General features: G+C 36.3%; 1 protein-coding gene and 1 pseudogene across 15 annotated transcripts in view; both read right to left on the bottom strand.

Moving 5' to 3' along the window:
* Positions 1-27282, bottom strand: part of NCOR1 (nuclear receptor corepressor 1) — a 154858-nt gene that overhangs the window by 77855 nt on the left and 49721 nt on the right. For 11 of the 15 annotated variants that reach the window (XM_041770168.1, XM_041770178.1, XM_041770170.1 and 8 more), the window contains exons 6-15: positions 18362-18475; positions 12830-12886; positions 12248-12300; positions 11883-11909; positions 9692-9758; positions 7153-7325; positions 6125-6215; positions 3883-4061; positions 3312-3366; positions 2524-2625 (exon numbers count right to left, since the gene is read on the bottom strand). In XM_041770168.1, the coding sequence (XP_041626102.1) occupies positions 2524-2625; positions 3312-3366; positions 3883-4061; positions 6125-6215; positions 7153-7325; positions 9692-9758; positions 11883-11909; positions 12248-12300; positions 12830-12886; positions 18362-18475 (918 nt within the window). The remainder of the gene's footprint in view (positions 1-2523; positions 2626-3311; positions 3367-3882; positions 4062-6124; positions 6216-7152; positions 7326-9691; positions 9759-11882; positions 11910-12247; positions 12301-12829; positions 12887-18361; positions 18476-27282) is intronic. The other 4 variants (XM_041770171.1, XM_041770179.1, XM_041770182.1 and 1 more) reach the window with 1 other exon arrangement.
* Positions 834-994, bottom strand: LOC121501101 (annotated as a pseudogene).

The following is a 27282-nucleotide window of genomic DNA, read 5'->3' as shown; positions in this document are numbered from 1 at the left end:
TCAAGGATGGTGCTATATTTCCATCATTCAACCCCTCCTTTTTTTTTTTTTTTAAAGGTTTTATTTATTTATTTTCATGAGAGACACAGAGAGAGCAGCAGAGACACAGGCAGAGGGAGAAGCAGGCTCCCTGCGGGGAGCCCGCTGTGGGACTCGATCCCAGGACCCCGGGATTATGCTCTAGGCCAAAGGCAGACGCTCAACTGACCCAGGCGTCCTGACCCCATCCTCTCTTAAACTCCCAGTGAAACAACCAGAGAAATATAAAACTCTGATTTTTGAGGAAAAATCATCAAGGTAAAAACTTAAAAGCTAATTAGGGCAGGACAAGACTGATGGCAAGGCTGACCAACCCAAAACTGAGCCGACCTGAGGGCAAATATACTAAACTATGGTTCAGGTCAAGGTAAGAGCACACATGGAGAATTTCAGTTCTGTAAATGCATTCTGGGTCGTGCTAGAGTAGTGTAAAAGCACTGAATAAGAAAGAAGTACAGAAGAGGGAAACCTGGGTAGCTTAGCAGTTAGAGCGTCTGCCTTCGGCTCAGGGCATGATCCCAGAGTCCCGGGATCGAGTCCTACATCGGGCTCCCTGCTTCTCTCTCCGCCTCTCTCTGTGGGTCTCTCATGAATAAATAAATTAAATCTTAAAAAACAACAACAAAAAAAGAATGTACAGAAGAAAACTCTAATGTGGCTGGAACTTAACAAGCATGCCACAGAGAGCAGTGAGATGGCATCCCAGACAACTTTAGGATAGAAAACAAATGTTTCAGAGTAACAGAGACATTCCCTGTCGCACTGAATTTCCCGCTAGAGCTTTCTCCTCTGTTATCATAAGCCAACAGACTGCTAATCCTGCAAATATAAGATATAATACATATCAAATTATTCCCTTACATTATCCAGGATTGAAAAATATTAAGTTTTCAATTAGCAATAATCGCGCCTCAAATAAACCTCATTGGCTACGATACTGCCACTGCACAAAGCTGGGATTGAAAATTTTTAAATAATTTAAATATAAAATATGTAATTTCTAAAAATTAAGTTCAATTAAAGTTATAAATACTAGTTGGTAGTAACAGAACAAAGCTATTGTTAAAAATTTGTAGCTGAAACTTGTTTAAAACACAAGATGGGCTCTAAGATCATTAGATAAAAGAGTTCAATTCCACTCTCTCCATGGGAAGCCCTGGCACCTTTAGTGAAACAGTGTTTCCCGCCTCACTGATGAACTCTGATTTGCTCCCAGGAACAGGGAGGAACTATTCGTCAGGTAGGAACTATTCGTGGAGCTCCACAAGCATCCCTCTCTCTATGTCTACAGTATCAGTCCCATCAGTGAGGGTACAAGCTTGCTCTTTTCCTCCCTCTTGACCTTCATCAGCCCTCTCCCCATTTCTCTGTTCCCCTTCATAAGCAAAACTTACAACAGAGGGCACACCTGTACCACTGCCACTCCCTCACCTCCCACATCCCCTTTAGGTCACTACAATCTTATTTCTGGCCCCCTAACCAATCTACTGAAAATACATGCCACAGGCACCTCAGCACACTCAACCTCTAGCAGCATTTCATGCAGTTGGCTCATGAAACACTCCCTGTACTTTTTCTGACCAAGAAATACTGTTTCCACAGAATACATAATCACATCCTGTGAGGTAGTAGTATTCTATAGGAAACAATGACCCAGAAAACATAAACAGGTTATGGCTACCAATAATGAGAGTCTGTGTCACCCTGTATCTGGTGAGCAGGGTGGCTAAGAAAAGAAAGGGAGACTGTGGGGGGAAACCAAGAGAGATTTAGGAAGGCTGATCAGCAGTCAGCGGCTGTGCAAGTTCACGCATGTGATCCCAGATCCCAAAATGGATCTGGGCACAGAGAGCAGCAGCAATCACACTGTCCCAGAAGCCATACTGGTGAAGCACACGTGGGCTGTGACAGCTGCTGATCAGTTATTTGGGGGAAAACAACTGTGAAAACGTATGCTGCATTGTACTAGAAACTGTCTTTCAAGATCAAGTGCTTTTTCAGAATAAACTATCTAAACTCAAGAAATAAAGTTAATCTGAAACAAAATCAGGCCCCCGAGTCTTTTGGCAAACTAGCCTTTACGCTCTTACTATGCTACATTTCTCTGCATTTCTCCCGTATTCTACCTGCACCCCCCTCCTTAGTCAAAAGGACTGGTAAAGACAACATGTGGAATGAAGTGTCATGGGTCCTACCATTTATATTAATCACGGTTAACACCGAGATGCACAATTTAGGTAACATGGAAGTGTAAAACGTTTCTCATTGATTTTATCATAGTAGAAACTTACATCTATTCACAATAGATGTCACACATCAAATATATATTAATTTCAAAATAATAACATGTTCATAACATCCTCATTATTTAATGAAATGTCAATCCCTAAAATACACATGATTAAGTACAAGGCCCCAGTTATTCCATTATTTTCCATCCCATCTCCAACCCTGACACATCTTCCACACAGTAATGACACACACCTGGTTTCTTCCTCTGCGTTTTCCATAATTCCTTCTTACTAGGGCTTTATAATTCTCATTTTTCTTGGTTAAGTAGTAATACAAAACACAATCAGGAACACTCTATAAGGGAAATAAAATATTTTTGAGGAGCCAAAGAAGTAACATTTTTAAAAAATCAAATAACACTTTCAAATATCTGGTATTTTCAAGGTATAAATTAAAAAGAAACACAGGACTGGCATTTTAATAGATATCTAGGCTCTAAAAATATATACATTATACCTATTATTTTAATGGACAATTACAGTGGTCTTAATTCAAATTATGTACAAGATAGCAGGAACTATCAGAAACATTCAAGCACTTCCTTATTAAGCAATAACTAAATTTTCTTTCTTGTTACATATATATAAATATTCAAAACATCTCTCTTTAAATATTTTGCTCAAAAACACTATATCCAATCCACTGTGGAAAAAAACTCAGGGAAAATCAGGACTCTGATATTTTAACCAAAAGTTTAGAAAGGTTCAAAAAACAAAGTAAGGGTTTAAAAAAAAAAAGGTATACTTTTTAGGGAAATAGGGTATCAGGTGTTTTTTTGTTAACCATGAAAATTAGACTATATTCTGTGCTTATTATCTGTTACATAATTATCACTATAGTGTCAACTGAAAGTCTTTTCTGTATTAAGCCCTCTACAAAAATCAGTTCTATTTAAGCACTTCTGTGTATCAGAGCACAAAAACTTCAAAGTAGCAAACACCACAAAGCTATAAACATTCTCAATGCAAATCATGTCTTACCTTCCTTTCCAAGTAGGATGCAATTAGTCCAAAGTTTTTGGGATGCTGGATAAACCTGAGTAAAAAAAGAAGAAAAACAAAACAAACACATACACACAAACATTTTAACAACTTAAAAAGTGGAGCAAGGGGACCTCTTGGGGACAGAACTATCAGTACAGACTACTTCTCAGTGATCCCTAACTGCCAACAAGAGGGACAACTGCAAAATGGCTAGAGTTAAGGGCACAAGTTCCTGGACACCATCCACCAGAAACTGATGGGATTGGTCTATGGTAGAGCACAGAACTCTGTATTTTTAAAACACACCCCCAGGTAACTCAGACACCACCCAAGTTTGGGTGCCACGTTCAACATGACTTCATAACCCCAGTTCTCATCTGTGACCTGTGCTCCCATCTATAAACTTATGGGAAGATCATAGCAAATTTATAATCTCTACTTAATAGAGTATCCATTCAAATGCCAAAAGGGGGCTACGGTTTTGGGGAAATCATTCAGTTTACAAGTGAAATACTTTCCATAAATTTATGTAAGCTTCTATTAGAAAATAATTTAAAGTTTAAATTACTTGTCCTTAAAGATCTCCTTCTCGTGGTCAGTCCAAACATTCATAAACTGCCTATCTTTATAAACCTTCATAGGGTCCTCCATGAGCCCATTCATGTTGATGAACTTGACCCGTCTCTGTTCTGCATCAAACATCATAGGTGGGATAACAGATAGCTGCCTCATTTGTTTCTCATTATTCTGCCAAAGAAAGTAAACATAATTTACACAGAATAAAATTTAAAAAGGGCTACAGACCAGCTAACTCAATATCTGCCACAAAAACCACATGTGTAGTTTCATGTGTCAAGAGCAGCGTGTACCATAACATCTAACACGTGGTGATTACTCGTATATCTAATAAATACTCATTAAATGAATTACAGAGGCAGAAGGTATACATGTTATGCTTTTATATCCTACTACTACGTTTTGAGAAGAGTGCTTTACTTAAAACAAGTAGATACTGGGACACCTGGGTGGCTCGGTGGTTAAGCGTCTGCCTTTGGCTCAGGGCGTGATCCTGGAGTCCCAGGATCAAGTCCCACATCGCGCTCCCTACATGGAGCCTGCTTCCCCCTCTGCCTATGTCTCTGCCTCTCTGTCTCTCATGAAGAAATAAAATCTTTAAAAAGAAAAAAAAAAAACAAGTTGATACTTCAGAGAGTAAAATTAAGACCTAGAGGACACAAAGAAATGCCAAGTTCAATGAAGTAATGATCTCATAAAAACAATTATATTAATATAGTCTCATTTTTAAAAGTCTTAATATCATTTTTTTAAATCAAGAATAAATCTTAATGTCATTTTGGAGACCAATGAATAGGAAAAAAAGCAAACAGGCAACAAAATCTTAAGGGGCATTGATTTTAAATTAACTAAACTCTCATGTTAAATACTTCTTGCTCATCTTACATAATTTTTTCACTGAAAATTGGACTACTGTCCTTAAAATTTCAACTAAAACTTTGTTACATCTGTATAATCGGTTTTTCCCCAAAGTTTAATTTAGAAGTTCATAAGCACAAATTAACATAAAACATTTTTCGCCAAAATTATAGGTATTGACCTCAACACAAAGCTAGGTTTTTACTAAAACTCTTCCTCACAGAAGTGGATACCACCTTACAGTCAAGTTCTTACAAAGTGTCTAACTTTAGGGGGTATGCTCAATCAAAGCAGATATGGGGCAGACACATTAGCTTGAAGTCACTGCAACTGGTCCTAGTTTTGGATGCCTACTGATGTGCCCTGATGGAATCAGTCAAAAAAGCAAGCAAAAAAACTGAAAACAGATTAAGTCATCATTGCAAGGATTATGAGCACAAGTTTTAAAATATATAGCAATTTAATAATTGTGTCTTTGAGCATTACTTAAGGAAACCACCACATTCAAATAAGCAAGACCTGCAGGATGCAGTGATGAGCTTTTCTAGTGTTGTTTTGTTTGTTTGTTTTAATTGAAGAATAGTTGACATCAGGGATGAGGTTTTTAAAAAACTGGTATATAAAATCAAAATCAGAACGACTAAATAAACAGGAGGTGGCTTTTGGACCAAGCTTTAGAGACAGTTTGAACACGGCTCAGAATACTCATGTTATGGATTAAATCTGTTTTCTTTTTTTGTAAGATTTTATTTACTTGACAGAGAGAGAGAGAGAGAGAGAGCACACGCAGAAACGGGGGAACACCAGGCAGAGGGAGAAGCAGCTCCCCTCTGAGCAGGTACTCTGATGTGGGGCTCAATCTCAGGGTCCTGGGATCACGACCTGAGGCAAAGGCAGATGCTTAACTGATGGAGCCACCCAGGCAGGCGCCTCCTGAAATTTATTCTTATTCAGCACAGATGTATTGATGCCATATCATCTCTCCCAGGTTCCCCTGGCTAGAGAATACACTTTGGAGAACCCACCAGCACCTCAGGCCTTCAGTTGTCCATTCTAGCTCAGATGAATCCCTTGTCAATCTGGTCTTACATATCCCTGTCACCAATGCCCAGATTCAGGGTCTTATTATTATGTTAACAGCCTCTTTACCTCTCCTTCCAGGCCTCCCTGCTGCCGAAGCCATCTGTGTAAGATGCCAATTTGATCATGGGACTGCCTGGTATAAAACCTTAAATGGTTGCCCAGCCTTTGGAACAATCCAAACTCTGTAAATGTTCCCTCATTTATGTACAAATAAGCCCTCAGTTTCTGGGGTATGAGGCTAAACTGACTGAATAATCAATGAATTAAAAAACTAACTCAATTAATTTCCTTACCTCCTGCTCGGAGAGCCCATCAATAATTTCAGAAATCTCATGCTCACTCCTAGCAATGGTGGCTGAAAGGCCAGCTCCCCTCTGCCCAACTCTAAATATAAAAAAGAAATTATAAATATATTTAAAGGCCATTTATAAAGAAGACACCAAGTTACTTTTATATACATTACTCCGATGAATGGGACTTTTTTAACCAAAAAGAAGTCAGAAAAGAGATGCCACTGAGCCACTACTTTTAAGTAATATGCCTGAAGATTAGAATTCTATAGAAGTAGGATTAAAATGTTGAGAATAAGATTTAAAGGTTACATGTCCAGGTTCGAATGGTAGAACAACTTATGGGAAACTTCTAGAAAACCACAGATATTGGTGACATTTCCATTTCAAATAGCAGTCTTTATTTTCCAAGGTAGAAGACAGCAGACTTAGAAAAATACATTAAATATTTTTTATAGAGGGGTATAAAAAACAACTCTCATCCCTTATAAAAATGTAATCGTGATTAAAGAATTAAAACTTACATATAATCTTACAAGAGATCATGGAGAAGAAATCTAAAACTTTTTCTTTTGCAAAATACTTATTCTCTAAAGTAAATACAAATCAGAAATCACTGATATCAAAGAATGTCTTAATCAGCAATCTATTTAATACTGTTTGGTCATGTTGGTAACGAAAGACTAAGAAATAGTCAAGTCTATTCTCTTTCATTGTCATTTCTAAAGGAATGGGTATTTTTCAGGAACAGAAGAATTAATTTCAAAATATTTAATTAATTAGTTAATATTAATTAATTTAATATTTATTTAAATTTAGATTGAATAGCATCATTAGGCATAAAAATTCAGTATCAAATTCAGTAAGACATAATCTTTGATAGTTGATAGTGAAGTTCTATATACAAAATGAAAGTTCTTTATGAACTTTCTTAAGATCACATTCAGGTGATTCATCAACACTGTGAAAGAGCAGAAGTGTGACTCTGCAGGAGAGGAAAGAGCATACCCATTAAACATCAAACTACTTACCGCTGAAATCTTTCTTGTTGTTCTCTTTGTTTTCGAATTTCTGGAAACTGCTTTTCATAGTACTCCCTTGTTTTGCTTTCTTTAGCTTTCCTCCGGGGATTATTTTCTATTCTGTCCACTTTTTTCTCCCATGCCTCCATGAGCTGATCATAACGCTGGCAGATTTTTTGTTCCTATTAAATACCCGCAGCAAATTAATAATTAAACTAAACTCTGTCATTCTGACAAACCTAATATTTTAAAGTAAATGCTACTTCATAAGGCTAAGTCAGAAGTACATTTCGCCTAGGACTCAACTGTGAATGAAAAGCTGTCCTTGGTCTGAAAGAGGAAAGAGGAGAGAGCTCTGTTTCCCACAAAGATCAGCATATAGAGCATACTTTGGCTAGATTTTTTTTAGTTAACATTAAGACTAATATAAAATAATTAATGAGCTATTAGTAGCTGACCGACTACTTTTGTTTTCCTGATAATATATATCTTCATTGTCCAACAAAATGGAAAATAGTGGCAACATGTAAATAATCCATAATCCCAATCACCCAATGGCAATCATAGTTATTAACATTTTGGTGTTTTCCTTCCAACCCGTCAGAGAAAACACTCACTTTAACCATTCCTCTACTGCTGGAGGTTTTGATTACTTGAAGGTTTTTGTTATTAGAAATAATGCTACCAAATACACATTTTTGACAGTCTGGAAAAGGTAGAAATTGGTTGTACTTTATGAGAAAAGGAAATGCAGTGAACCAACCACATGAAACCAAGAATTAATCCTTTGAGAGAAATGAGTACTGTACGATCTCATTTTTTAAACAGAGAGGCAAGAAGCCTCTATTATGAGCACAGAATTGTGAACGTGTCAACCCTACACAGATAGGAAAAGGTGTAGTGGAACTCACGAAAAACCATTGAACACTGGTCACCTCAAGAAGGTGGCGCTGGAAAGGAAACTACTAGCCTCACACTCTGTGCCACTCCCACACACTTCCCAATCATTCTTTTCAACTTCCAGGTGTCTTCTGTACCCTTCACTTTCTCCATCTCTAGCTAGCTCCTCAGTCCAGGCCAACATCATCTCTCACCTACATCAAAGTAAAAGCCTAACTGTTCCCCACGCCTTCTTAATGGTGGAGCCAGATGCAAATTCTTATAATACAAACCTGAATAATTCACTCCCTCAGTTCAAACACTTAAAAGATGCCCCCGGATCTAATCCAAATTTTCAGGGGGGGACCTCCAGGGCTGTGTCCAACCTGGCCCTCTTCACTCTGCAGCCTCATTCCTGCCATGCTCCCAGCAACCTGCCACAGTCCCTCTACCTCCCAGACCTTCACCTAAGTTGCTGAGGCTGTGCAAATTTCCAGTTTCTCATTTTCCTGCAAACTTCTCTTTATGACGCATACATGGAGCATTAGCTATCACTCCTGAATGCTCCCACAGTCATCTGAATGTCCATTCCCACAGTGAGACTGCGATACTGTAACTGCCTGCTGACTCGTCTACCCCCAGTTATACCATAGGCTACCTAAGGGTTAAAACCATATGGTTATCTTGCTCACCTCTGTAGAACAATACATGGGACAGAGTAAACAGCCAATAAAGATTTATTAATCAGTGAACATGTAAACATTATAACTAAATACTCTATGAAGCACGAAAACAAAGTCTATGCTTCTATGTCTGTATCACCAGACATTAAATTACCACAATTATAATAAAATAACTGGATAGAAAAAAATATGCTTTAGTAATTTCTTATTTAATACCTGTTTATTTTTGGCAAAAACAAAACTCAGTAATTTAAAGATAGTATCTGAAAAACCAGGCTGCAAATTACATTAGAAGTTACATATCAGGTAAAAGCGGCTGACTCTTGAGCTTTACAATTCATTAAACGGTCATGTCATTAAATAAAAGGTACATGGCTCACTTTTGATGTGAATTAAAGAACATCATTTATCTGGTAAGCAACTGAATTTAAATGAATCAACAGTTTGTCTAAATTTAGTATGAACATATTACGAAAAGAAGTATACTGGTATTATATTTCCTGTAACAATTTCCATGAACATTATAACCACAAAACTTCTGGACTGCAAGTCATAAAATAAATATGAAAAAGTATCTGAATTTCAAAAAGCTGAACTTTAGCTGACCCAGTCCCTAATAAGAAAGAACAGTAATGTCTACTCAGCATGACTGTAACTTACCCACATTTGTTTGAGGGTTTAAGAGACTAAATGTAGATCGTCCTATTTCTTTTTCAAATTCTTTTTTAACTACTCACCATTTTCTTTATTTTGGCTAGATGAAAATGCTATACACAGATGACCAAAGAAATTAATCTGATAATGATATTAAATGTCAACTGCTGCTAGAATTAGATTTATATTTAAGTCATCTATAGTTACTTTCTAAATCAGCACCTTTCTTAAATATAATCAAGAACGATTCTCCATAATAGAGGGAAAGTGAATGCCTACATGAGCATGAATGGGACAGTTGCACAAATTTCAGTTAAAGGATAGGACCTCACCCTTTGTTTTCTTGCATGATTTCTTCTTTTAAAAAATAAAATGAGTTTTTTCCTCATCACCTGGTTTCTAGAAGAGAAAAATATGGTTGTATGACATTAAGAAAAAGCACGATTTAATAATGCATTCACTTTTTTTTTTTTCAGAGACACTGAAAAACAAGCAAAGATCACTTAGGAATATCTGATGTAATCAAAGTTAATTTTAATTTTTTCACCCTGCAAAATAAGACTTTTGCAATAATTAGAACTGACTAAAATGCCCCCCACTCTACAGAAAGATTTTATACAAATAGTTCATTTTCAATTATTACATCCAAGTATAAGGCAAATATTTTCAAGTTATAAGTACACAGTCACTGATTCTTGTTAAGAACTCTGATGATATAAGCAACTCTGTGCACTCTTGGAGGAGGGGAGGTAGAAGAAAAGGAAAGGCTTTTAAAGTTACCTCCCTCCCTCAGGCATGGTGCTGACCTCCCTTCTATGAGAATGTTTACCAACACAGAGAGAGGGGACTTGTTTTTTTTCTGTTTTTGTTTTTTTTTTTTTTTTTTGAGAGAGGGGACTTGTGCTTTACACGGCAGATTTTCTTCAGGCACAGAAATGACACAAACCACTCTAAGAAGTCATGGAGGGTAATGTGACAAGACAGAAGACTTCTCTTATATCTTAATGAAACAGTTACACTTTTTAAATTTGAAGCATTATGACCTTCAAAAACAATGACATGCAGGTTCAAATATAAATATTTATACCCCACCTACTTCCAGAAAGGATTTCAAGCTGATTATTCAAATATAAATACAAAGCCAAGGCAAGTAGAAGTAATTTTTTGGATTATCTGCCACTCAGGACTAACAGTGACACTGGCTCCACTCAAATTAGCATGGACAGTCAGGAGCTGGCTATATGGAAAAGTAGCCAAGACATGAAAAGAATTATTAAAAGGTATATTTGCTATTTCATACAAAGCAAATGACGGTGATGAGAAAAAAGCTACTACACGATTCATATGGATGCATGCAGCTGAGTAAATGGTTATTTCACAAGGTGACGGACAGTGGAAGCGTTACCATGTATTCAGTTTGCTCTAATTTTAATTATGTGCTACTCAAAAGCAAATGATAATCAATAAATATAATTTAAAATGTCTCCTAGGACTTAAGAAGTCAGTAACCCATCCCACGACAGTGTGCTAAGCACTGTAGTAGGGCACTGTAGACAGCATGAAATAAATCAGACCGAGCTGCTCTCCAGCTAATATTAAGGGGGAAAGACAGAACACAAACATAACTGAAGCTTTATGGGGGGGAAAAAGGTCATTAAAAGTAGCCAACTAGATTTTATCTGCTATTCTCTTTTCAAAAAATGCTAAAACAGCTAAGCAGTTCCAAAACAAGGTATGAGTTTTGCCTAAACCTACTTCTAAGGGTTGTCAAGACCATAGTAGCATCTCACACAAAAATCCTATATTATAGAATTCTTTTTATTATAAACCACTTATTTAACAAAAGTTAAAATTATTCAAATTCCAATTTTATTCATGCATACTACCATGCAAATTATATTTGCCACCAATTCTGCAAAGTAGTCAGCTATTGCACATATTTTCAGTAAGAAATTTTTTAAAAGAAAAAAAATATGATATATAAATAGCAATGTGCTCAATAGTAACTATACTAGTAGATAATTTAAAAGTTCTGATTATTCTTAATAATACAAAGTAGAAATATCACATTTTTGTTACAAACTAAGAATAATTCACCTAAATTCTCTTAAAGTATGATAATTAAAAAAAAAAAAGAGAGAGAGAGAGAGATACCTATCTAGCTTCCTCTCTTACTTCAATCAGATCAAGAAATTAGATTTTCTTTTCACTTATTTTCTTATTCCAAAATCTGCATCCATAAAGGCCTGGTATCTAGGATGAGCAAGGCTAAGCAAACTACATTCTGGAGCAGTCTCCTCACCCACGTGAGGTGACTGAGCGCTTCCAAGGCACCAGGACATTAAATGGCAGAAGGGTCTACAAATACCGTCATTAGCAAGAGTCATGGAAGGGATTTCCCTAGAATAGGATTTTGAATAATGATAAAATGATCCGTGGCACTTCTACTTTGCAATGGCAGATGTGGCTTGGTGGGGGACGGTGTCATCACTAGTCTTAAATGAAAAAGCTTCATTATCTTACTTCATCATGCGCCTTGCAGGTACTCCACTGAAAAAAAGACAAAACAGGAGGCAAAAAATTCAAGCCTCAAGGTAAGCCATTTCAATGTTAAGTATTCACCTTTTTTTTTTACTAGCAGATCATAAAACCAGCTAGTTTTATGCAATAATTTATTTCATTTTTTTGGCCTCGGAAACTCAAAGCTGTTACCCCAACCCCCAAGAAGCCAGAGGAAGATAACATATAGTAAAACGACAGCAAATTACACAAATCTAAAACACACCTACACTATATTATAGTAATATGTCAGCAAATAACATAAAAACGATCTCTTTATAGAATATATGGTCTTTAACTGAAGAACTCCAAAGAGGATAAATACTTACGTCTTGATGTTCTCATGATACACCTTGGTATCCGATGGCTGGTTATAGAGTGGCTATAAAATAAATCAAATGTTTACATAAAATGTTGTACATGTTTATAAAAATACAAAGAAACAGTTTATATTTTAATGTAAACCTAGTACTTGTAGATCTTCACAATACCTGCCTGCCCCTACCAAAACCTCCAGACTTCCAAGTTCTCTGAATAATTCTCTTTACCCCATATCCTATTAATGCCGCTCCTGCAAAAACATTTATAAATCCACTATATCCCGTAAGAAATTACATTTATTCACAGATTTTTAATTTCAGAGGCAAGGAAGAACATATGGCCCAAAGAGCCTTCGATTTCTCTTCTTCTTCCTGCTTTTATCTTGTGTGATTAAATGTCCTGCTCAGGCAAAAACATGCTCAGGACAATACTTCTGCAAAGGTAACCAGGTTTGTGCACCACTATTTTAAAGTTTACCAGAAATGTACTGCCCGATCTCATTCCAAAGTAGACAGATTGTATTCCACCTTATCCCAAGAAAAATGACTACAAAAAAACACTAGGCATGGAAAAGGAAATTTCTTACTTACCAGTTCAACTTTTGGGCCAAGACCTTCAAATATTTTATGAGCTTCTTCTGCTTTTTTCTACAGATAAAGACATTATTATATTGTACAATTAAAAATTATATTACCTGAGGGCAAAATCACTGCCAATTTAATAATATTTACCTAAAAACTACCCTATAGTTGAACTTTCCTTATTTCCAAATACTCTTTTCACATGATAGGCTGAAATGCTCTTTTTTGTGTTCATAGCTTCCTCACCAAATTAAGTCGTTTCACATTTGTACTGAAAGTAATACCTAAAGAATTGTGAAGTTCTTAACAGCAAACAGATATCAAGATTCTAGGGAGAGGGAAGACAGATCCACTGTTAGAAATGAATCCCTCAACACTTCAAACTCATAACGTCTTTAACAAAAATTTTAAAACATAAAATACCATAAAGTCACCCGTCTTTACTATTGTAAGCCGAACTGATCTCTTGGAAGAAAAGTGTATATAATGAACTTATATTCTAGTTACAAGAAAACTTTGGTAATAACTGAACAGCGGAATAACTAGTTTGAATTACTCAGGTGTTCAGTAATAAATCCTGAATTAAATATTTTTTACAGCCCATTTTCCAAAGTAAATTAATCTAGACCAATGTGCTATCTAACAGATCAATGTGCAACAGATCTAATGAATTTGACGCTAAAGATGTTTAAACTAGAATTATAGGACTACCAAATGTGTCAGTGATTCTCAAGTCCCTCTTCCTCCCAACACATTCCCATTAGTAACAATGGCTCCCTGTCTGCCACAGTAGCTACCCACCTCCATGCATTTGCTGCTGGGAAGCTCTCCAGGGCTTCTGATGTGACATGCAAATGGGAATGGATATTAATCAGCATTCCCAGAGTGTAAAGAAAGATGTTCCCTTAAAACAACTATTCTCCTTTTCATCTCATTTATCAATCAAAATCAATTCATCAAATTTATTTAGTGTATGTTATGTGAAAAAAAAAAGTGGAGGAAGCATAAAATACTGTAAAGCACTTTCCAAACTCCAAGAAACTAAAAAGGTTATTAAGATAAGAAATAAACACAGCAAAAAAATCAAACATAGAACTATAAAAATCCATTACATTTACATAGCAGATTCTATTCTTATAGATAGTTTAAAGGTTTGATAAAGGTTGACAAACCTTGGCACTATTAACACTTTGTGCCAGATTTGTGTTCTAGGGACTATTCTATGCACCGTACAATATTTAGCAGTGTCCCACTAGATGCCAGTAGCACTCCATCCCTCCTCCAAGTTACAACAATCAAAAAGGTCTCCAGTTGAGAATAAACAACTGTTCTAAGTAACTGTCAAACTAACTCAAGAAATCAAAGTGTAATGATCACAAAATTCAAATTTATTAGCTTCAGGCATATATTAAATAACACACAAAGAATACCATAGATAATAAATTTGGAAATATCTAGCACCTGCAACTAACTTTCTCCAGACCCAACACTCACCAGTTTTTAAATTTACTTTCCTTTTTTTTTTTAGTTTATTTATTTTTAGTAATCTCTATGCACAACATGGGGCTGGAACTCACAATCCTAAAATCAAGACCTACACATTCTACCAACTGAGCCAGCCAAGTGCCCCTTAAATTTGCTTTCTCAAGGCCCTCTGTACTAGAGTCTATAATAAGAACAGGCAGGCTAAGTGGAACTATACAGAAATAACACTGAGAGACAAGGGAGTAAAATTATATTATGGCAAATACTTACTAGTATCCTAATTCGTAAAGGCGCTTACCTTTTCAGAGCTAATTCTGAAAGCTGGTATTTGAGATGTTTGCAGATCCCAAGATTTAAGTTTTGCAAACTTTTATTAAACATTTAACTTCATAACTGCTAAGAACACATTAACCTATCAAATTTGGCAGACACAAATTTTAATTTATAACCCTCACATTTCCATATTATAATTTTTATTCTAAGTCTAAAGACAGAAGTACTTAATTCCCCAAACATACTGCTATGTCCTGTGGGCCAGGCACTTACTAGACACTAAGAAAACAATGGTAAGTAGGAGGAAAGAGGGCCTTGAAAAGCTTCATAGAGGAAATATTACGTGACCAGGGTCCTGAAGTATAAGCACACTCAATAGACAAGACAAGACACTGGAATGCCTGAAGGCAAGGGGAACATCCTAGGATAAAAGTACTAGCGACTTCAGGGGAACAGTCAAACCTATTTCAGTAGGATAGCCTTAATAAAGGAGTACTGGGCATGGCCAGGGAGGCAGTAAGCTCCAATAAACGTTTGGGCTATTCCATCCAAAGTGGGAAATAATCAAAAGGTTTTTTATTTGGAGAATTACGTAAGGGGGACTTATGAAGGAGATTCACTAATTAAGGGAGTGATAAAGGCTCATGTAGGCTATTGCCAAAAGAGGAAGAGAGAAGCAACTGGAGAGACCACTATTGAGGAGGCAGGACTGGTGTTCTTCACTGACTTCCTACATCTACAGCGTGGCAAAGAAGGGGAGAGAGAGATTGCCCAGGACATCAGCCTAGGTGATGGGTGGTTGCTGGCACTAAGTATACTTTCTATTGTCAATCCCTTTCTTTCTTCTGTTGTCACTTTAACTTGCAAGTCATGCAATCAAAATATAAACGAGAGCTTTGAAAACCATACTCCAAGCACCTCCTCTTCTATATGTATTAGAATTCTGAAATTAGAGCATTTATAAATATTTTTGGAAACTACAATGGGGAAGGATAACAGCAAAGTGAACTGTTAAAAATAGTCCAGGAGAAGAGTCTGTTTAGAGACTAAATGAATCTCAGTCTAAAGTTTAAATATCATGCGAGACAATTTTTCTCTCAGGAAGCTAACTTTAAAATTAAGAACTTTTGGGTAGCTTTCTTCCTTCCCCTAATTTTCTAAAGAAACAAAAGATGCCTAATACAAGATAGGTCACATTTGGCTTAATTCCCAACAGTATAGACTGCTTTGCCAAAGAAGGAACAAGAGAGAAATGTCCTCTTGTCCTCGCCCATCTCTCTTTCCCTCTGGTGTCGAAACAGATAAGGTCATTCATTAAAAAAAAAAAAAAAGCTTAAAAGGCTGTGAAAGCCTTACAGAAGGCAGCACGGTGAGGCAGTAGTGAGAGCCTATTCCCCAGCCTAGCTGTGCTCTTAGTCAAGGCTTCCCCTCCAGGAACCTCTGCCAGAGCTCTATAACACTGCAGATGACCAATAGCAGCACAAGCAAAAAGAGATGTGTAAAAAGATGATTTACAGTTACTGAGAGTTAAAAATAATCTTTAGGGATCCCTGGGTGGCGCAGCGGTTTGGCGCCTGCCTTTGGCCCAGGGCACGATCCTGGAGACCCGGGATCGAATCCCACATCAGGCTTCCGGTGCATGGGGCCTGCTTCTCCCTCCGCCTGTGTCTCTGCCTCTCTCTCTCTCTCTCTCTGTGACTATCATAAATAATTAAAAAAAATAAATAAAAAAAATAAAAATAAAAATAAAAATAATCTTTATTGTAAGTCTAATACTAAGACAGATTTCAAGTGTGGTTGTTGTTCTATTCTTCAGAGAATGCACCACAAAACTGAATATACATATACTAAAGTGGAAAGAAGCTTCTATATTTTTTTTAAGATTTTACTTATTTATTTATTTGAAAAGACAGAGCAAAATCAAGGGGAGTGGCAGAGGGAGAGGGAGAAGCAGACTCCCCACCGAGCAGGGAGCCCCACGCAGGGCTCGATCCCAGGACCCTGGGATCATGAACTGAGCTGAAAGCAGACACTACACCAACTGAACCACCCAGGTGCCCTGAAAGCAGCTCTGAGTTTTGTGGTTGGGCATCAAGAAACGTTCACTACGCTAATTAATGAACACATGTATCTACAAAAACTGAACATAAATAAACTCCATCAGATCTTGTTCAACAGTTTTCAGTCCTCACATCCTAGTCAGGCAACCACAGCAATGAGAGGCTAATTAAGAAATTCAATCCATTAATAAATATTATAAATTCAATTTCTTTGAAAACCGACTCATGCTAAGAAGTTAACATTTTACTTCACAAGATTCTTTTCCACCGTTAGCTCTAATCCCTATTTACTGTATCTCTGAGGTCCTAAACTGGTCATGAAACCCATGAGCCCACAAAAGTGTTTTATTGTTCTATATTAATATTTTTTTCTCTAGAGCAGGCGATTCCACGCAAACCCTCATGTTTCTGGCTTTCCTGAAACAAGGGCGTACCTGTCAACCTTGGGCCACATTCCTGCTTGACCACAGTCACTGCCCCTCCAGGCAAGCCCGAGGCAGTCCTCACCACTAGCTTTACGTGTACAGTTCATTCTCATTGGATAGATCTTCAAACAGATCTTCAAGGAGACTGCTATGTCCATTCATAATTTGGACTAATTTTGAACTCAGCCAAGAAAATAATATTACCTGCCCACATTTTTACCTGCCTGTGACACTTACCATTATCATATATCTGATGACTTTCAGTTACCTATTCAATATCACACATACATGTATATCTAAGATTATTCTATAGACATATATGTAATTAATTCACAATTGCTTTTCTTAAAGCTTATTTCCTTTAGGAACTGGGCTATTATAAAGTTATAGGCTGCCTGTGAAAGATATATGGATCTTGATGACTCTACTCACTACAAAGAAAACCAATTAAAACAACAATCTCAACTCCTACCTTATGATCACCTTTAGCTAACAGGCCTTTTCTCTCCCACAATACTTAAAGCAGATTTTTAGACTGGAAACTTCTAGAAGCCCAGTGTTAAGCAGCTCTGTTAGAAAGTTTAAATTAAGGTGAAATCCATTTCCCTTTAACTGCTACTTTGACTGGGCTAGATTCCAGTCAAAAACTAACTTCAACATCACAAAATTATTCATAGAATTGAGACCCAGCTTTCCTAAATCGATGAATAGTTTTAATTATGAGTATTAAAGAAGAAATTTTTTTAATAAAGATAAAAAGCAAAGTCTACCTAAAGGTCAATGGCCTCACACTTTATAACTAAGATTCAAACTACAGCCCAGCTATCAATCCTAAAGCTAACAATGCAAGTCATTTCTACATCGGATGACCCATCTCTAATAGGATGGTATCAGTATTCAGTATCAAATGTCCTTTATAAAGTGAAAAACTACAGAATGGCTTGTTTTGTATTATGTGCTTGCAAATTTGCTTGCCAATTTTATGTAATAGGAGACTCAATTGATAAAATTACATTCTCAAAAAAAAAATTACATTCTCATTAAGTAATATTTAGGCAATATGTAAATAAAATATTAATTTAAGATACACTTATCAAAAAAAAAAAAAAGATACACTTATCAACTTCTCTTCAATCTCTAAGGAAAAATAATCAAGCTTCAAAGTTTAAGAATATTAAAAATTATGACAGAAATCTGGTTTAATACAATTAACATTACCACAGAACACATTGATAATTTAAAAAGGTATAGCCAAGTGCTTTTAAAGGCCTGTGTAGTAAGAAATGGCATGAGCTTACCCGATTCTCATCATAAATAATTTGGACAATACTGCGATGTTTCTGTTCCACGGGAGGAGGGGACACAGGCTTCTCAGGCTCAGGAGGTTTAGCTGCTTCTTCTTCAAGCTGTTGCTAAGAGACCCAGAAAGAAAGAGTCAGGCAACGGATGCAGTCACCCCTCCCGGTAATTAATTGCCAGAGATAACACATGCTATTGAGTAATTCTATGGGGTAATCTTCTGATCTACTAGGGTCTAATGGACCAAGAGTTCCAACAAATCCAATCAGATTTATTTTGATTAAGAACTAAATAACAATCATTAGATGGAGAAATCCTTTTACATTTTAATTCTGACAAATTTAAAAGCAAAATAATAAGAGAAGCTAAACATATCAAGGTTACCCCATAGACGTTCATCACAATGACCTTTTGTAGCACAGGAAAAACACCTTTATATGTTATAGACACAGTATGCACTAATGTTTGGTAGGAAAAACATGGTAGCACAGCATTTACAGACTAATCTTCAACTCAGAACAGCACTATGTTCAGTCCTCCAGCCAACTTTTATATTTTGCACTCAAGAGGCACTGGCAAAACTACAACTTTGTGTACAATTACAAAAGAGGATGCTAGCTATCTGCATTACTCTGCCTGGGTTTGAGACTTAGGGTCACCCTTTACAAGTAGTGGGATCCTAGGATCCTTTCTAGGTCTTACTATAATCCTGAACAAGTATATAAACCACTCATCTGTAAAGTAGAGCCAACCTAAGGATAAAATTCCTCCAGAAAGAAACTTCAAGGACCACTTCCACCTTGGAACTCAAAGTACTTTTGCAGGCTGCAACTGTATAAGCAAAGGACAGGTATTTGGAGTTGTGAAGTCATTTCTATGGGACTGAGTTCTTCAATCATTCCCTTTCTTTCCTTTGCTCAGAGGGCCTTCTTTTAGGATCCTTGCTTAGTAGTATAGAAAAAGGAACAAACAAGCTTTCAAAAATCATACTTTATTCTAAGTATCCGACAAAATCATTTTAACAGAAAGACTAAAAACAAACAAAAACAAAAGATACACACTTTCTTTCTTTTATAAGATACACATTTTCTTTACTTATTTGTTCTTTTACATAACTTTACAATAATTTTGCAAATTTGAAGAACTAGGTGGAATTTTTATTAAAATTGTATAAAACATATACAATTATATGTCAATTGTGTTCACATTATTAAAATTATTTATACTGTGTTTCTATGCATCTATGGTATATTTCCTTATTTGCTCAAGCTGCCCTTTATATTCCTCAACAAAATTTGCAGCTCCTGTACATCTCATAATGGTCATACAGCATATTTTGTTATTTTTAATTATAATGGGTTACACATTACTGAGCATTTACTATACGCCACAGACTATACATTCGTTATCACAACTCATACAACCATCACATAATTTAGTTGATGTTATCAGCAATATTACTGCTATTTCATGAGTGAAAAAACTAAAGAAAGAAGAAAAACCAGATCTAACTAACTCAGCAGAATTGGACATGAAGATTTAAAAGAACTGTCAGGCATGTTATTATAAATTTAATATGATTCAATAAATAAACGATGACTGAACTTTTTTTAAAATCAAGGTAATATTCTTTACATGATGAGATTTTTTAAATTAGCCTAATAAAAATTAAAGCAATAAAAACATAATTGTAATTGAAGATATATTTGACAGATTAGATGTAACTGAAAAGAGAAATGCAAACTGAAAAACAGAAATGAAGAAACGGCCAACAATGGAGCCCAAAGAAGCAACAACTGGGAAAGAAAAAATCAATGAAGAGACACAGAAGACAAGAGTGTAAGATGTTACATCTAACAGGAATTTCAGAAGATAACAAAGAAACTATAGAAAAGGATTTTGCTTAAAAAAAATAGGTTAGAATTTTCCAGAACTGATTAAAGACTCTAACACATTCAAGAAGCCCAATGAATCTTAAGCCAGACAGATTTAAAAACAAAAACCCATCCCTAATACATCATACTAAAAACAACAGCACACAAAGATACTGAAGTTACCCAGATAGAAAATTCAGACTATCCACAAAAGAATAAAAATTACACTAAGGGTTGATGTCTTAACAGTAGAAGCCAGAAGACAGTGTGCTGAGACAAAAGAACCACATAACAAAATACCTTTCAATAAGCAGGCACAAATACAAGACATTTAAGTCACAACCACCAAACAAATACTGAATTCGCAAATGACCGGATCCCTGCTATAGGAAATTCCAAAGGACATTCCTCAAGCAGAAACATGTACCCCCAAATGGAAGATCTGTGTTGCACTAAGGAATGATGAGCAAATACGAATGACAAATTTGTGGGTAAATCTAAATAATGTGTTTGGCAGCTAAAATAAAACAAGAACTAAAAATATGACAAAAGGAGCAGAAAAGTTTTGAGAGAAAAGAGAAATTGAGAAGTTCTGTGTCCTCATACTTCTCAAGAAGATGGTTAAGATACTAATTAGTTTTTGGCTTAAAGTTACATAGGCTGATAAATCTGAGAGGGAGCCACAATAAACAAAAACAATAAAATACAAAGTAGAAGAAAATGTAGTAAAACAAATAATCAATCCAAGGTAAGGACTGGAAAAAACAAACAAGAATACCAAATTCAGCATAAAAAAGACAGGATAAACAGTATAAAATAGAAAAAAGTAATAGAAATATAACCAATCATCATAATCAGGTTAAAGAACTAAATGATCTGCAGAAAGACAGGTTGTCAAATTGCATAAAAAACAAAACTCAGGGATCCCTGGGTGGCTCAGCGGTTTAGCACCTGCCTTTGACCCAGGGCGTGATCCTGGAGTCCCGGGATGGAGTCCCACATCAGGCTCCCAGCATGGAGCCTGCTTCTCTCTCCTCCTGTGTCTCTGCCTCTCTTTCTCTCTATGTCTATCATAAATAAATAAATCTTAAAAAAAAAAAAAAAAAAAAAAACTCAGCAATATACCTATATAAGAGATATACCTTAAATACCAAAGCACAGAAAGTAAAGAGAAAGGAGGGGCCCCGAGTGGCTTAGTTGGTCAAACATCTGACTCTTGATTACAGCTCAGGTCTTGATCTCAAGGTTGTGAGTTCAAGCCCCTCACTGGGCTCCAAGCTGGGTGTGCAGTGCAGCCTACTTAAAAAAAAAAAAAATCCCAACATTTTGGGGTGCCTGGGTGATTCAGCCGGCTAAGTATCCGACTCTTGATTTCAGCTCAGGTCATGGATTCCAGGTCAGGTCATGATCTCAGGGTTGTGAGATCAAGTCCACGTTGGACTCTGCACTGGTTGTGGAGCCTGCTTGGGATTCTCTTTCTCCCTCTGCCCCCTGCCTCAAAAAAAGGAAAAATGGAGGAAAGAAAGTTAAGGGAAGAAAAATGATAAACTAACCAATAGCAACGAAAAGAATGCCAATCTAATTACATCAGTATCAGGCAGAACAGATTTTATGGTAAAAAGCATTACAAAAGATAGAATGTCATTACTTTATAATAAAATTTGTCACTGGTCAGGAAAATAACAACTATAAACATGCATACAACTAAAACAAGAGCCTAAAAATACAGAGGATAAAAACTGACAACTGGAAGAAAATATCTGCAAATCATCTATCTTGTAAAGGGTGAGTACTCAAAATATACAAAGAACTCACACAACCCAACATAGCAAAAAACCTGATTAAAAAAATGGGAAGAGGATCTGAATAGACATTTTTCCAAAGAAGACATCCAGATGGCCAGCAGGTACATGAAAAGATGCTCAATATCACCAATCATCAGGGAACTGCAAATCAAAATCGCGATGAGGTATTGCCTCACACCTGTCAGTATGGCTAGCATCAAAAAGACAGAGATAACAAGTGTTGGTGAGAATGTAGAAAAAAGAAAAACCTTGTGCACTGTTGATGGGAATGTAAGTTGATGCAGCTACTATGGAAAACAATATGGTGGTACATCAAAAAATTAAAAAATGAAAATGTAGTTGTGTACACACAGAACATTATTCAGCCATTAAAAAAACGAAATCTAATCATTTGTAGCAACACTGATAAACTCTGAAGAAGTGAAATAAGTCAGAGAAAGGCAAATACTGTATAATCTCATTTATAGGTACGATCTAAAAGAAAACCAAGCTCACAGAACAGATTGGTGGTTGCCAGAGACTGGACAGGGGGTGGAGGTGGGGGTAATTGGGTAAAGAGAATCATAAGGTAAAAACTTCCAGTTATAAAATTAAAAAGCCACAGGGATATAATGCATAGTATGGCAACTATAGTCAATAATATTGTACTGTGTATAAGAGAGTTGCGGAGAGTAGATTTTAAAAGGTCTCATCACAAGGAAACAAATTCTTTTAACTATGTATGGTGACAGATGTTAACTCCACTTAGTGTGGTGAGCATTTTGCAAAAATACCAATATCAAATCATTACTTTGTGTACCTGAAAAAACATTATGTTGTATATTTTTATAATGCTATATATTTGTCAATTTTATCTCAATTTTTTAAAAACTCAGAACTACTAGGGACAAATCCCAAATCATAGTGGTAATATGAGAAGTTACAAACAAAAATGAGATAAGACATAAATTGTAAGTACAGAATTTACATTCTTCTCGAGTATGACCAAAGTATTTTTTATAAAAACTGATCATAAGGGGCGCCTGGATGGCTCCGTGGTTGAGCATCTGCCTTTGGCTCAGGTCATGATCCCTGGGTCCTGGGCTTGAGTCCTACATCAGGCTCCCTACAGGGAGCCTACTTCTCCGTCTGCCTGTGTCTCTGCCTCTCTTTCTGTGTCTCTCATGAATAAATAAATCTTAAAAAAAAAAATGTATAATCTAAGGCCACAAAGGGAAGTGACCTTCTACCATCATATGAAGCCAAAATTCAAGTACCAAAAATTTCAAAAGACTGAGTACTAAAGACCACACTCTGGCCACAATAAAATTAGAAATCAAATAGCCAAAAGTAATCAAGAAAAAATTATATACCTAAAAACTTGAAAACACTTTTAATTAATACAGGGGTCAAAAAAGAAACCATAATGGATAACAATAAGTATTGCAAATTAAAACTTACTAAAACTAGTACATGGAGAGAAGAAAAAAAGGGGGGGAAAAGGGTGAAGAAATTAATGTTAAAAAGTTATAAAAAGAGGGCAGCCCGGGTGGCTCAGCGGTTTAGCACCACCTTCAGCCCAGGGCCTGATTCTGGAAACAAGAGATGGAGTATCACCTCGGCTCCCTACATGGAGCCTGCTTCTCCCTCTGCCTGTGTCTCTGCCTCCTTCCCTCCTTCCCTCCCTCCCTCCCTCCCTCCCCTTCTCTCTCTCATGAATAAATAAATAAAACCTTAAAAAAAAAAAGTTACAAAATAGCAGAATAAAACCAAAGAAAGGAAATGAGAAGCAGAAACTTATGATATAGAATATATAATTATATTCCAAAATATAAAGAGAAAAATTATACCCAAAAGAAATAGAACTTAGTTTTTTTAAGTTGAATTTTAAAAATCTTCACATACACAAAATACCAGTCAGATCCAGCTGATTTTACCAAGTTCTACCAAACACTCAGAGAACAAACGATTATAATCTTCCTCAAACTATTAGACTTTAGAAATGCTATGACATTAGCATCATGTGTTACCAAACCAGACAAGAACAGCACAAAAAAAGAAAATTACAGGTTGATCACGCTCACAAGTAAAAACATACAAAAATCCCAAAGTAAATATTAACAAAGCAAGTCTAGCAATTTATAAAAAAATAGATAATATATCATTACTAAGGTTAAATCTAGAAATCCACAGGTTATTTAACACCAGAAAAAATTAGTGTCATTTATTATATTAATATATTAAAGGACAAAAATTATATAATCAGTAAATTTAGGCAGAAAAGCATTTGATAAAATTCAACATCTCTTTATGATTAAAACTCTTACTTATTAGCACACTAGAATGGAAGAGTTCTTTCCCAAACTGAGAAAGGATGTCTACAAAAACAGACACCATAATCAGTGATAAAAAGGAGAAGTATTCCTTTAAAAGCAGAAAAGACCAAGAATAATCACTTTCAACCTTCTATTGCAGTCCTAATCAGAGAATAAAGTAAGGAAGAGTAACAAAAAGGTTTAAGGACTGAAAAGAAAAAAGAAAAAAAGAAAAAAAGAAAGAAAGAAAACTGGCTTAAAAAAAAAACAAAACTATTGATATCATTACCTATAAAGAAAACCCAAAACAATCTACAAATAAGAAATTAGCATTAAAAGGATAATTTAGGGACATTGCTGGTCTACATTAAAAAAAAAAAATCAAAAGCAACAGAAAATGTAATTTTTAAAAAGATATTAACAAGAGCATTAAAAACATAAAGTGGAGTTTAATTAAATGCAAGGCATATAGATTATTTATGAACAGAAAGAAATAAAACATGATAGACTTCATAAATAAATGGACAGATATACCACATTCATGGATTGGAAGACTCAATGTCATCAGGATTTCATCCTTCCCAAACTGATGTCTATATTTTATATGATTCCAATAAAAATTCCAGAAAGATGTTTTAGAGAACCAAAATATTTGGTTCTAAAAGTTACATGAGAGGGTAAGAAAATTATAAATAGCTAAAACATGCCTGTAGAAGTATGGCTTACCTTACTGGAAAAGAATTCTTATTATAAAGTGGTAGCATTTAGGAGAATACTATTGTATTTCTGCATGAATACCCCAAAAAGGGCAATAAATAAAAACACAAAACCCAGAAATCAATAGGTATATAAATGCAAATTTGAATTATATTAGAGCTAAAACTATAGAAACAGTTGGAAAAGGATGAACTTTGCAATTAATTATCCATAGGGGGCACCTGGGTGGCTCAGCAGTTGAGCATCTGCCTTCAGCTCAGGGCATGATCCCGGGATCAGGGATCAGGTCCCATATCAGGCTCCTTACAGGGAGCCTGGCTTCTCCCTCTGCCTGTGTCTCTGCCTCTGTGTGTGAGTCATCAATCAATCAATCAATCTTTAAAAAAAAAACAACATAGGAATAAATCTTTGTGGCCTTAGATTATGCAATAGTTTCTTGGATATGACACCAAAATCTCAAGTAATGAAAGAATATAAACCGTGCTTCATCACTATTAAAAACTTTTGGCCCTGGTGTGATTCAGTCCTACACGGCTATTCTCTATAACGGGAGTCTTTTCTCTCCGGCTGCCCTCTCTCCCACGCAAGACTCCTACCCCACAGAAGATTCAGTGGACTAGGAAATGAGCCCCATGAGGCCCCAGAAATATCTTTTCAGCTGTGAGGCCAACAAAAGTCAAAGAGTATCAGTGTAAAGTGGATAATGATGAAAATGAGCACCAGTTACCTTTAAGAATGGTCAGTCTGGGGACTGATGCCAAAGATAAACTGCATACTGTTAAAGCAGAGGCAATGAATTATAAAGGCAGTCCAACTTAAGTTAACACTGGCAATTTTGAAAACATCTGTATAGCAATGGTTTCCCTTGGGGGCTTTGAAATAACACCACCTGTGATCTAAATGTGGTTCAGGCCCTGTACATGTGGACAGCACCTAGCAGCTGTGGTGGAGGATGAAAAGTCAGGAGGTAAAGGTGTGAAACTCCACAGCATATCTGGAAAGTGATCGTCCCCTGTGACAGCAAGTTTCCACATTAAAAAAAGTGAAACTAGGGAGATCCCTGGGTGGCTCAGCGGTTTGGCGCCTGCCTTTGGCCCAGGGCGTGATTCTGGGGTCCCGGGATCAAGTCCCGCATCGGGCTCCCGGCATGGAGCCTGCTTCTCCTTCTGCCTGTGTCTCTGCCTCTCCCTCTCTCTCTGTGTGTGTGTGTCTATCATAAATAAATAAATCTTTAAAAAAAAAAAAAAAGTGAAACTGGCTGATGAGGAAGCTGAGAAAAAAGCTCCAGTAAAGAAACTGATCCTCAATACTCCAGCCAAAAAGGCACACACACACACATATCAAACCAGAATGGAAAAGATTCAAAACCATTAATTCCAAGATCAAAAGGTCACAAATCATTATTTGAAGAAGAAGAAGAAGAAGAAGAAGAAGAAGAAGAAGAAGAAGAAGAAGAAGAAGAAGGAGGAGGAGGAGGAGGAGGAGGAGGAGGGGGAGGGGGAGGGGGAGGGGGAGGGGGAGGAGGAGGGGGAGGAGGAGTCCTAAAACAGCAAACATATCTATTTCTGTAGAAGACATTAAAGCAAAAATGCAAGCAAGTCTAGAAAAAGCACGCTGAACGGTCCTGGTAAATCAAGCCCAAAGATGGGGAGAGGAAAAAGAGAGACAAATATAGTCCATACTGAAAATCAACAATCTAGACGAAAGTCTTCTATTTTAATTTCAATCCCTGTTCCTGGTTTGCCACCCACCCACACCCCCCTTCCAGGCTGGAAGCAATCTCTCTTCTGATTTCCCAAAGCGCTTTCATCTGACTGCTGTGATCCAGTGAACCTTATACTTTGCTCTGTTATTTGTGCATATGACTCACCTCTTTGATCATGTTTTAATTACCTTTGTATCACCCTCGTTGCTCAATAAATACTTACACAAATCAAGAGGGGAAAAAACCTTTTGTACACCAATGGGTACTATCAGGAAAGTAAAAAGACAACTCACAGAATGAGAGAAAATATCTGCAAATCACATGTCTGAGTGTCCAGAATACATAAAGAACTCTTACAATTCAGCCTTAAAAAGACAAATAATCCAGCTAAAAAATGAGGCCAGAATCTGGATATTTCTGTAAAGAAAAGATACAAAAGGCCAACAAGCACATGAAAAGACATTCACCTTTAAACATTAGGGAAATTAAAATCAAAACCACAATGAGATTCTGCTTCACATTTAC

The sequence above is a fragment of the Vulpes lagopus genome, chromosome 10, assembly GCF_018345385.1.
Source record: "Vulpes lagopus strain Blue_001 chromosome 10, ASM1834538v1, whole genome shotgun sequence".
NCBI classification, from domain to species: domain Eukaryota; kingdom Metazoa; phylum Chordata; class Mammalia; order Carnivora; family Canidae; genus Vulpes; species Vulpes lagopus.
The sequence above is the reverse complement of the archived record's forward strand: the minus strand, read 5'-3'. Positions and strand labels throughout refer to the sequence as shown.